The sequence below is a fragment of the Lytechinus variegatus genome, chromosome 6 (genome assembly GCF_018143015.1).
Source record: "Lytechinus variegatus isolate NC3 chromosome 6, Lvar_3.0, whole genome shotgun sequence".
NCBI classification, from domain to species: domain Eukaryota; kingdom Metazoa; phylum Echinodermata; class Echinoidea; order Temnopleuroida; family Toxopneustidae; genus Lytechinus; species Lytechinus variegatus.
In genome coordinates, this window is record NC_054745.1 from 42313079 (window position 1) to 42326309 (window position 13231).

Here is a 13231-nt window from a genome sequence, read left to right on the forward strand (position 1 = left end):
ACGACAAATGTTTGTGAAAACGGGGGTCATTGGAACGGATCGCCAGCGTGTGAGCGCGTATGCATCCCTACGGAACGGTCATGCGTGCATGATGCAGCTAGCGCGGCCTCCGCCGGGGAGCTCTGCGGCCGCTTTTCACCAAAATTGCAGCTCATTCAACGCGATCGGAGCGGCGTAACGAAAAATATGCGAAGCTTTGGAGCGGATTTCTCTCTTCTTTTTTCTCGATAAGAAGAAAATGCTATGCCTTGGAGCGGCTTTCTTTGTTCTTTTTCTCAACAAGGCAAAAATGCTATGCCTTGGAACGGAAATTTGAGTGTAAAAATGGGGGTCCCCTCCGCGGCACATACCCACTATGCATTATATACTGAGTGCCCCCCCCCGGGGTTTACATAGTCTTCTATGCAAATGAAAATCTCCATGATCTCTGCCAGGAAGAATCAGTCATTATTTGGGAGAGTGAGCAAAACCTTAATTCCGAAAAAAAAAATCCTGGGACATCAATCACATATAAGTTTCAATCTGTTTCAATACATAGAAATTGTAAAGTGCACTTACCGTCTTAATTTCGATGATGTTAAGTTATGTTATGATGAATAATAATAATGCAAAATTAATCTACAATCCTGTCTAGTATAAGTTGTAACAGACTTTACACAATTTAGTGATTGCCGATGCCACCAAAATAAATATTATTTTCTTTAACCTGAAATTAAATTTTTATATCATTTTATTGATATATTTATACCACATGTATGTATTATTTTGATGTATTTATAGTTTGTGAATTATTATTTTTTTTGTTTCAATGCACTTTTTGTTAAGAAGAATTTTGTGTTTTATATATGACAATTAAATGAATTGATTGATAAATATTTGAAAAAAGAATGGAATGAAAAACTAGCCTTAACAAACAAGAATGTGTCCAAAATCTGTTTTGTGTGGAATATGAATTGAATTAAATCTAATCTATTCGAATGTCACTGGCATTCGCCAATATATTGTTCAAAACAAAAAGTACAAAATAATACAAAGCAAATATACAATTCAAGGAATATAAGCAGATATATATCTGATAAACATTTTAATGGGTGTACTCTACGACTTAATAATCAAATGTTCTCCAATTCCCTTGAAATACAACTCATACATGTCATAGTACAAGGTTAAGGAAAAAACACGAGGATTGCACGTATCGCAGCAGTACTTGATCAAACATCCTAAAACCACAGTGATTTTGTTTTCCTTTTGAGCGTCTTGACAACTTCATCACTTATAGTGCTCTCACCCAACCCCATGTACATCCAAATATCAAAACAGTTATTGGAAGAAGTTTGTCGCCAGAATATGACCCCTTGGAAAAACAGCTTGGGGAAACACATACCCTAAACACGTTTGGCTAGTCTTAGAAAAAACAACTTTGGAAAAAATCATACCCTAAATACGTCTGACCCTGCGATTGACAATTGATCAGTTTTTCAGAACTACCCCTTTTTTGAAAATCGGTGTTTTTTACCCTTATAAGGGCGGAAATCTGTCTTCAAAGGTAGGGGGACCAGGGGCTTGAAAATTTGACAAGCAAAAAAAAAAGGTATCACCCTAAATGTACGGTCATCTCGTCCAAAATACATGTATTATTTCAATTTCTTTCTTTCCATCATAAACGACCGTAATGGTAGGGGAGCATTTGATATTGTGTCCCCATACTATTTTGGGTAGAGGGGAAACGTCCCCCTGGGATATAACGAGTGCACGCGCGGCCCGTGCCCAAAACTGAAAAAGACACCCCTTTAAACGCGGTTTTTTTTGGTCACGCGTGTGTACAGCAATATATTCGACTGCCACCCCCGGGGGGAGGGGTGTTATAAGGATGGGCGGATTAAGGGAGCCAAGGAAGACGTATGAAAGAAATGGGCATAATTGTGCACACTCTCTGCTTCCTCCCCTTGACTATGTTGACAAGACAGTCAACCTTTGGTTACACTTCAAAGATTTAAGTGTGTTCTTGGAGTATGAAATCTTGTCATTTAATTCTGTAGAAATCTAAGAAAGTTTTGCAGCTTATATTGTACGAAATTCGTCGTCTACATCGATATAATGACAATGTCAATATAAAAAAGCACAAACAAATATTAAATATTTCAAGGCATTGTCTATTCACAAATATCTGTATGCTTTTTGTACTTTGTTTGCTAAACGTAGGAACTTTGAAATTGGGTCAATTGTGTATTGTTCGTGTTTCAGCATTTAAATTTGTTTAAGGGTAATAAGAAGACGGGTTCAGTGATTAAGAATCGACAGTGTTGTGTGTAAAAGGTATTAATGACCATTCCTAATGGCACATTTACGAACTAAGTATTTTGTTTTCAAATTTTGCTGATTTGTCTTTCCGAATAAATAAGTAATTTTTACGTATTGTGAGATACATAAATTATGGGTCATATGGCATTCAGCTCGTTACTCAGGTTATTTCTACTTACTGCTTTCAAATCGTAATGATGAAAGAGGTGAATACCGCCAACCTCATTATTTTTTCGAACCTTTTAGAGTTTTGTTTATAAAAAATCCCTTTCAACACGCCACTGATGCCCCTCTTAATGTACGTGTGTGTGTGTGTGTGTGTGTATGTTTATATATTTGCATTTATATCTGCTGATAAAGATTGTGTTTTGTTAGTTTTCTGTTTCTAATTGTAAATTGTTTCAATGCTATTGTTTTAGGGGCCATTCTCTCCAAGCAATTTGCCTTTATATGGTCCTAGCCATATTTTGTACCATTTATTACATGATTATGTACACTGTATGATTTGTATATACATATTTTCATGGTTGAATAAAATTGAATTGAATTGAAATACTTGGGATGGTTGTGTGTGTGGGTGGGTGTGTGTGTATCTGTGTAATTGATAGGTTGCGTGGTGGGTTATCAGTACATTCCCGTGTTATTTTTTAAACTTTGCTTTTTGGGTGTTAGTGGGCTGGGTGTGTGTGCAGGGGCTGATCCAACCTTCGCCATCAACTGCTATAGTTCAAACAAAATAGCATACAAGTGAAAAAGGAGCACTATAGTCTTTAATACAGACATCGATGTACCACCCTCAAAATGACGGAACTCACAGGTGTTCACATAAAAAATATTATATGGGATTAGGGGCAGCAAATAAGTGTATTTTCGTTATGGGTAGGGGGCAAAAAGGACACATGTGTCATAAGAGAATTGGGTGAAAACTGATATTTTCACCTAGTCTGCTATGCAGACTTGCTCGTATGATGGGATGCTTGATACGGCGAGCGAAGCGAGCCATTCAATAGTAGACCTAGTCTGCTCTGTAGACTCGTTGAATCAGCTGAGGTACACACACTGCAGATGTGGGTCTACATTTGTAGACTAATTTTCACCAACATATTTTTTTTCATGAAGTACGGCTCGGCTGTGGAATTCACTTCCCGCTACCACATTCCCCATAGCTCCCAACATGGACAGATTAAAAAATAATGTTAATACATATTTAATAAGCTTGATGTAAAACCTTGAACTTTCAATTTAATTAAATGGTTTATTCCGTGGCAGTCATGGGTCACCTTTTTATGATGGCAACATAAGACCCAAATAACAATCTAAGAAAGAAAAGTAGATGCGTTTGGTGCTAATGTAGGAAAACGATTTTTGAAGGATATTTCTGATTACTATTTGTAAAGTATATAATTATGAAGCTCTTTGAGAAAATATAAATATTTAGTCTTAGAACTTGATTCGTGGCCACTCTGGTGCTAATAAAAAGTCTGATCTTTTCTAGTATGTTAAAATGTACACTCTTAAAAATGTCGGCAGGGCAACATACTGCCCACACAACAATTGCTTAAAACTTTATCGGATTCTAGGTAGTTTTAAACCAATAATGTGCGCGTTGGGTGAAAACTACACAGTATTGGTTGAAAAATACCCAGAGTTGGATACTTTTCTTAACCAATTGTTGTATGGACAGTATGTTGCCCAACATATAAAGAGTGTATAGGAAAGCCTATCACTTTGGTTTTGCATGCCTATCTTCAAGAGGTTATCGTCGGAAAATTCTCTAATGAAAATCTCATCTTGTCGCTTAAAGATATTTTCCCCTCCCGCCTTCAATGCCATTTTGTTCAGTTTACCCCAAGAAACAACTATCTCAGCTTCAGAAGCTTCAAATTGCTGCAGGTCGTATTGTTACATTGTCAAATTCTCACATACATGTATTACTCCAATTCTGAAAATGCTGCACTGGCTCTGATTTTGATGAAATCTTCAGCATTGTACTTGTCTGACTGGATCAAGGATCGGATAACTTTTCAGATTTTGTTGCTTGCCTTTCGAACTGTGTACACTGTAAAATGAAGTGCTAATTTAGCACTTACAGTGCTTGTATACGAATGCCGATTTTCTAGTTCAAATTTAAAGGACAAGTCCACCCCAATAAAAACTTGATTTGAATAAAAGGAGAAAAATTCAACAAGCATAACACTGAAAATTTCATCAAAATCGGATGTAAAATAAGAAAGTTATGACATTTCAAAGTTTCGCTTCATTTCACAAAAACAGTTATATGAACGAGCCAGCTACATCCAAATGAGAGAGTCTATGATGTCATTCACTCACTATATATTTTGTTTTTTATTGTTTGAAATATGAAATATTTTGATTTTCTCGTCATTGTCATGTGAAATGAAGTTTCATTCCTCCCTGAACACGTGGAATTCCATTATTTCAACATTTTGTGCTTCAGGCAAGGAGTTCCTAATCGTCAAATTCGTAAAAATTGAAATAGCGTATAATTAAAACAATAAAAAACAAAAGAAATAGTGAGTGAGTGACATCAACTCTCTCATTTGGATGTAACTGGCTCGTTCGTATAACTATTTTTTTTTAAATAAGCGAAACTTTGAAATGTCATAACTTTCTTATTTTACATCCGATTTTGATGAAATCTTCAGCATTGTACTTGTCTGATTTTTCTCTATTGATTCAAATCAACATTTTTCTGAGGTGGACTTGACCTTTAAATTAGAAAATCAGCACTCGTAGTGCAGTCACTATATACAAGCACTGTAAGTGTTAAATTAGCATTTCATTTTTACTTGTGCAGATAAAAATAAAATTACCTCATTTTTGAAAAAAAAGTACATTTCATACTACATATGCTATGATAAATTTTCGGGGACAAAAACGAAATGGTGCTATTTAGAATCAACAGACATGACAGACTGAAAGTTTTGAACAGACTTAAGAAAGGGGGAACTGATCAAAAGTAAATAAGGAGATATTGGGCACGGGAAAACTTGATCAGAGGGGAATAGGGCACACTGCAGCATATTAATGCACTGAAAAAAGTGATCATTCACTAAAAAACCCACATTAGCAGAAAGAACAAAACTGCTAATTAGGAAACGAGGGCTAGATGGGCATTGAAAAAGCGGTTTAAAAAATGCAACTTATCTGGTATAATGGCAGTTAAAAGAAGGCAAAGGGGGCACTCGTTGACACGTAAAATTGGTACTTCCAATATAAAAAAGAGGCACTGAACACGTTGGTAATATAAGGGCCGGGCATGTTTCTCGGGTTAAAAGGGGCCAAGTGCTTCAAAAGTTTGGGGACACTTTGCAAGATCACCCCCTCCATTTGAATCAAGTCTTGGGTTGATTAAAATAATTTTGAGCGAGGAAAAATGAATGACATCATGAAAGATACTCTATGATATAGATATTTTTACTTTCATTTAAATAAAAATACGAAAATCATATATGAGCGTTCTTGCTTGACGCCAATTTGCACTTGATTATTTTTTATATATATGATTATTGCATCTCCTTCTTCTTCTTATGTATCCAGTTTCCTTATATTTCATATTCGGAAAGTTATGTTTTCGAACAATGAATGATGTTATAAACACATAGTTTACTGAATGAAATATTCGCGACTAGCTGTTTCCTTACTATCATGATAATTTAAGACATTTCTTTTGTTGTATATGAATTTGTAGAAGCAAAATTCTTTCTTATATTTTAAATCTATATTTTAGATCGACATCACTAGACCAGATTCAGATCCATTTGACGTAACAATAGAAGCATATATCACAGGAACCTATTATGGTGACACAGCAATCGATGACGTCAGCATATCAGCAGGTTTCTGCGCCGGAGGTAAGGATTTGAAAGATATTTAAAGTAATCTTTAAACAATCAGGTACACTCTTAAAATAGTTGCGCAAAAATGTCCAACTTTGAACCAAACATGGGCAATATACTGTCCACACAACTATTGGTTGAAATCTGTCCATACTTTGGGTAATGAAACCTAATAATTAGGTAATAGATTTGCTCAATTGGATAATAATTGCCCATAATATACTATATACCAACATACATTACCTAACGCAGTGGACAGTATATTGCCCGACATTTTAAGTGTGTACATAAGTTCCTTTATCCTGAGTTATGCATTGAATCTCTTAATTTGATTATACCCCTAACCTTGAACCTTGAATAAGTACTCTCCCCAAAGCGTACACGCTGTCCTGGAGAGGTATATAACACAATGTTAGGGCTCGCACAGTCATGGAAAGAAATTGTGTTCATGGAAAGTCAGGGAAACGGTCAGGGATTTTGGAAAATTTGTGAAAAGTCACTGAATTGCATTTACCTCATCCCAACTCCCGGGACGTTACGGGAAGTCATGGCAAGCAGCAAATTAGTCATGGAAAAGTCATGGAATTCCGTTTTTTTAAATTTCGGTCGGAACCCCGATAAGTGCTTTTCGTAGCTGCATTATCACGATGATCGCGATCAAAAATGACACCTTTCAAAAATTGTCTATTTATATAATTTTCAGGACTGATCTGATACGAGCTGATGCGATCACTAAGGTTATGATATATATGCAGCAAATATTAATATAATATATAATTATAATGTAATATATATGCAGCAAATTAGCTTTGCGTCCTAGGCCTCTCCCTATCTATCTCTTTCTATATTCTAGGCAGTTATTATCGTACTATTGTCCACCTCATGTTCCTGTGTTGTGTTGTTTCGTGTTATTTACTATTATTACTTGCCTTTTCGTTATCTTCATGTATTACTTTACTTATATTTCTATATTCCTTGTATCTATTTTTTGAGGGGTCCACAATATACAAGCTTTGCTTTTCAGTGGACCCCTCCATTCTTCTTATGATATATAATTGCATTGAAACAATTATATTTAATGATTGATTTAACTTGACATGTATGTTAATTTATATTCAAATTACTTTAAACAATGTATTTTTTCCCCAATATTGAATTTTGTTCATGCTATTGTTTATTTAAATTGAATCAATCTATCTTGTACTTATTTGTATCATTTTGAAGAATGAAAACAAATGTGAATTTGAGTTTGAATTATCTATCAGAAATTTCAATGAAAATAGGGCTAATTTCGACCCCCTCCAATGTGCAACTTGCTTTCTCCATACCGTGTATGATATTGGAAACCGTCCGTCTAGCATTGGCTAAACATTATCATTCAAAGTCTCCCATTATATAGACGATACAATTTTTGTTAACCATGCATATGCTACGTTAGGCAATCCATGGTAGTATATTTGTTCAATAAGAGAATGGACACGGTGACATTAATATTGCACAAATAACATTTTGATTTCTTTGTTATTTTCTTTGATGTACTACATGCCACTTTGAGGTTCCACAGAAAAGAAAATGAATGGAAGTCGGACAAGTGATTTATTTTCGAAATTCCATTTACCCTCCGCCAAATATTTTTATGGTGTCTGGTTCTTCAAATGACTTCAACTCGCTCGTACTTGACTGGGATACATATGAGCTGAATCAGATAAACGAGGAGACTTATTAGGTTGCGATAAACCATATACAGTAGTAGCTGCCTTATTTTCTGAGACGCATTGCATATTAATGCAAAACTCAGGCCAAAGGAAATTTCTGCAGAATAGACCAGTTTGTAGTAACTTCATTAAGAGTTTTGGTCTAATGACCTTTCATTTTTCATCATGATAGGCAGATTTCAAAGCAAGATATTACGTAAGCTTGCCTTACATAGCAGGATGAAGAAATTCAATAGACCAGGGCTCCGTAACACAAAGATTAGCGATCAATCGCTAAATGAATTGACCAATCAAGATCACTGTTACACGCGCATTTGTCGCAAAATACTGACTGGGAACCAATCAGAAGTGTTATTTCATATTTGCTATTTATCGCAAACCTTTGTGTTACGGAGCCCAGGTGACCAATGAACAAGGTGAGTGTATTTGTTGCATTTCTACTTTGAATGCATATTCTATAGCATGTTGTACAATGCAATTGGTAAACTGTGAAATACCAGTCATTGTGGACTCATTGTTTTTCTTGTGGATGTAAATGAAAAACACAATTCAAAGGAATATATGAATAGTTAATTAGTTGGTGCTTATACCACCATGTCACTTTAGTACCAATTTGTCTAACAAAAAAAAGTCTGATCCTAGAGTTGTGTGATAATGTGCCTCACCGCTGTGTTCCGTGCGGGTGTGAATGCAGTTGGAAAACACTCCGTCCATCGGAAAGGACGCAAAAGTTGGTCCCGTGTATAGGAGAGTCACAACCTATGCACGTTAAAACCAATACACCATTCGTCAAAGAGTAGGGTGTTCACCCGGTGTATTGCACCTGCCGGTCCCCGGTACTTCAATACTGCAAGAATCTTCAGGATTGAAGGAGGCAGTCAGTGTAGCTTGAAACCAATGATTTTCCTACGGACTACCAACTGGCTTATTTGATGGATTTTTTTCTCATTATTTATTTCTTTGATGTACATAGTTGTGGTGACTCCAGCACCTTCTGCGATTCCATCTTTAACTGAATGTGACTTTGAGAACCCTAATATATGTGGGTACTGGCAAGAGAATGTAACAGATGACTTGGATTGGTATCGAAACAGAGGACCAACAGGTTTTAATACAGGACCATCTAATGACAACACATACGGAACAGATTCAGGTAAGTCATCTTTCAAACCTATCGTCTTTATTAGTTTGCAACCCCTTTCTCTCCCCCGCCCCTTCTCTCTCAGGGAGAATGGCCACTGATGATCACTATTTGTCTCCTGTATAGTATTGACAGCTTGTCTGTCTTTTTTTAAAATGTGTCCTGCTTTGGGAAGAGAAATGAAAGAATAAAAAAAATATCCTGTCAGACATTTTAAAATGTGAATTTGACATTAGGTTAAGCATTTTTTTAAACATATCTTTTAAGAGAATTTTCTTTATAATAATAATAATGATAATAATGATAATAATAATAATAATAATAATAATGATGATGATGATATAGTGATAATGATAATAATAATAATGATGATGATGAAGATAATAATAATCGCAATCGTAATAGTTATAATGATTATAGTAGTAATAACAATAATGATGATAGTAGTAGTAGTTATTATGATTATAAAAGTAAGAGTAACACATATTTTAAACTACTACTACTATTATACTGCTAATACTAAATGTTGATAAAATGTTTATTATTTTTCAATGGAAATATGGCTAATTTCGAGCCCCTCCAATGTGAAAATTCTTTCTCCATTTTAAATCATCCACTTGCCCTAAAAATTTTATTCTAACCGTCTAATGGAATTTTTGAAGAAAAATAAAATCTTGTCTAAGAATGTCTATTAATCATGTGGTTCGGTGTAGCAATTATTCATAAACAAAGGGAAGAAAATAAAAGGAATTATAGAAAAATGGAATTAGTCCAAACATTTATCAATTTTTTATTTTCAGGGCATTACATGTACATAGAATCATCAGATAGGGATGGGGACACCGCACAACTCTGTTCCACTCCATTTTCTGCACAGGGTGGTCATTGCATCGAATTCTTTTATCATATGTGGGGTGAAAACATGGGTACGTTGAATGTCTACGCGCTCCAAACCGGAAGTGACGTCAATAGCTCTGTGCCTATTTGGTCAAGATCAGGTGATCAGGGAAATGACTGGAACATGGCCAGAGCAGATGCTTCGGGTATCGTTGGAGATTTCCAGGTATGTTGGTCAAATAATTACCCATCATACTAAATGTCATATTATACCAATCCTTTCGGGCATATACCTATAGTTTTATGACCCCCTCCCCCTCCAAAATAAAAACCGCTTTCCACGTTTATCCCAGATCTGTTCAGTTTTGGATCCACTGTTAAAAAAACCCTGATTTTACAGAAAAATAAAAGAAGATTATGCAAAAAGCAATACCAGAATCATTCTTTAAATTCATGAAACAGGAATTTTTCTGCAATTCAACAGAACAGGTCTGTTAGAAAAAGGGGAAAAGAGTGTTTTATTTAAGGAAATTTGTAAGATTACACACACCAAATACCAATTTCCTGTAAGATTACGCAATCTGATAAGATTACAGGTGTTCTCGAGACTCTGCTGCAGGAACTTCTTTTAGTTAAGGATAAATTTTCTTACAGTGGATGATATGAACTGCAAACAAGTTTAGTCTGCGATTTTACACGAAAACTTTATCCCGAGCGCTGCATTAAAAAGAAAAAAAAAACAATGTCTTCACATTTTTGAGGAACTTTAACTGAGATAACCTCTACAATTTTAAGTTAGAACATTTTAGATAACATACTTATGTCCAAAATGAGAAAATATCAAATTTTTAAATAGACTGTTAAACATGTTAGATGATAATCAAATTCACTTTATTGACAGTTCCACCGGTGCAAATATATCCCCCCACTTTTCAAGGAGAGGGATGGCCTGTACAAACACCCCCCCACTTTTTACGAAAGAAATGAAAAAAAATCACAAGAGAATTTTTTTGGGAGTGAAAATTCTTCTTAAAATAACCGCTTAAAGCTTGTGTATAGTTTTGGTAAATCCACCAAAATGCACCTATCACTATTCCAATTCATTGCTAGCTAATATGAATGGATATGCCCTATAACAGTTATGATGTGGAGGATATGAAATGAAAATGTGTTTTACAGGATAAATTTTGCGATTTTACATGGAAATTTAACTTGATCGGGTCACCCGATCAAATTAAAATATCTGTGTATTTTTGTCTTTCAATTAAATCCTATTCCAAATCATGGAATGGGCTGAAACTCTCAAGATATGTTCTTTGTCTGTAACTTTTGGATATCTAATTACTTAATTTATAAGATAAGTGCTTGAATGCCCATTTTTTTTTTAAATTTAAATGAAGCATCGCCGAGAGAGGGCGCTATATATCCAAAATTTGAATATTTGAAATTTTCTCAGAGAAGTGCAGTTGGAAAAATATCTAACGGTCTCTACGCTTCAGTAAGACTGTCATATTAGATGATATTCGATTATCAATCACATTATTGACCCTTTACCAAAGCTATACACAGGCTTTAACAAATACCAATATCATTGAATAGTAAAATAATGCAAATAAAGAGCCAGTTCGACATTTCCAAACGAAATACTTATGTCCTTATTATAACATTGAAGAGAAACCCTCGTTTCTTCCAATTCATCAATGTTGGGGTCTTTGAGAAGGGATTAAGATGGAATGTCAAAAAATTTGAATGTAATCTCTAATAAAACCATTAAACCATCATGGTGTAAAAGAGATAATGATATTGGTCATGTTGGTAGGGTATTTGCCATATGGACATACAGTGGCGTAAGTACGGGGGACACGTGCCCTCCTCCCAATCGGCTGACAAAAAAAAACGGGGGAAAGGGGAAAAGGAAAAGAGGGAGAAAGGAAGAGAAGCGTAGTGGGAATTCAAAGAAAAAAATATTATTCATTATAATGTTACATTATATTATGAATATGTTTTGTTACATTACATAAACATTTTTATCATAACTTTATGAAACATAATTTGCCCAGGGCCTACGTCTTCATTGTTCCTGGTGCTCGCATTGTCTGTGTAACGAGATCTATAATCTTGTTGTACTAAAACATCCCGTTTTCAAGTCTATTTAAACCAAATATATTTCCTAGCAATTGAGTTATCATTGTTTTATGTAGTGGCATATGCTTCTTTTTCATGACTCAAAAAGTGATTGCCCCATGTTAAGGTCTTTGTATATATGAAACATTTCCTGTCCGTGATTACGTTCGCATTAGTGGATTGGTGAGATATATCTGCTCTACATTAATTCCTAAAATAAATCCTTGACATGCCCCTTCTTCTGATCCGATCATATCAATTTTTTTTCATTTCGTACTTCGCGCTCGCATCATTTGGTGAATGAAATACGTATGGTCCTAGTTAATTCCTACAAAGACACCTTAGAATGTCCCACTTCAGGTCTGAATGATCTAAATTTTCAGCTCGCGCTTCGCACTCGCAATATTTGATTAGTGACATGTGTATGATAATCATGATTGCAATGACTACAAAAAGTGTTTCATGATGTAATTCTAATAAAATCAGCAAGCGCTTGGCACTCGCATTAGATGACTACGGTGAGATATGCATACTCTTAATGGATTCCTAAAATATATTCCTTAAAATCTCGCTGTTTGGGGTCAAAATAAAAGAAAACTTTTGCTCGTGCTTCGCGCTCGCATTGTTTAGTGAGACAGCTACCTATCATGATTACACAAATTTGATTATAATGTCCCTTTGTAGGTGTGAATATAAAAAAAAATTAGCTCGCGCTTCGCGCTCGCATTTTTTCATCGGTGAGATACATATCGGTTTAATGACATTGTCCTTAAAATGTCTCTATTAGGTCAGAAAAACTGGCAACTGAGCGTGCTCACTCAGTGATTCAAAAATTTTGCTGGTGCCCCTCATGCCGTGACCCACTGTACGTCACTGTGGACATATCAATGACAATTCCTTGCATATCGAAAAACATGATTGCAATAAAAAAATGCCAAAAAATTTCAGTCATCCCCACCCATCAACACGGATTTACGCCAGTCGACCCTTCCTTCTTTTTAATACAAACGTTCCAGACAAGCATGCTTTTCCCTACTGGAAAAAACACAGTGTCCTACAGTGCATTCACAGTATATGCCACAGTGTGTTTACTGTGTGAAACACAATGTGAATCACCTCCACACTGTTGAGCATTTCATCGATGTAAATATATGTATCAATGTGTCAATTAGAGTAAGCAAATATACATTCAATAATTTATCTATTTATTTATTTATTAAAATATGTTTATACAGGATAGCAGGCTCAGATTA

At 35.2% G+C, this 13231-nt stretch overlaps 1 protein-coding gene across 1 annotated transcript in view; it reads left to right on the forward strand.

The window, feature by feature from the left end:
- The window catches only part of LOC121417854 (MAM and LDL-receptor class A domain-containing protein 1-like), a 32853-nt gene that overhangs the window by 2606 nt on the left and 17016 nt on the right, over window positions 1-13231 (forward strand). The window contains exons 2-4 of the mRNA XM_041611587.1: window positions 6053-6176; window positions 8850-9029; window positions 9818-10080. Coding sequence (XP_041467521.1) covers window positions 6053-6176; window positions 8850-9029; window positions 9818-10080 — 567 coding nt within the window. The remainder of the gene's footprint in view (window positions 1-6052; window positions 6177-8849; window positions 9030-9817; window positions 10081-13231) is intronic.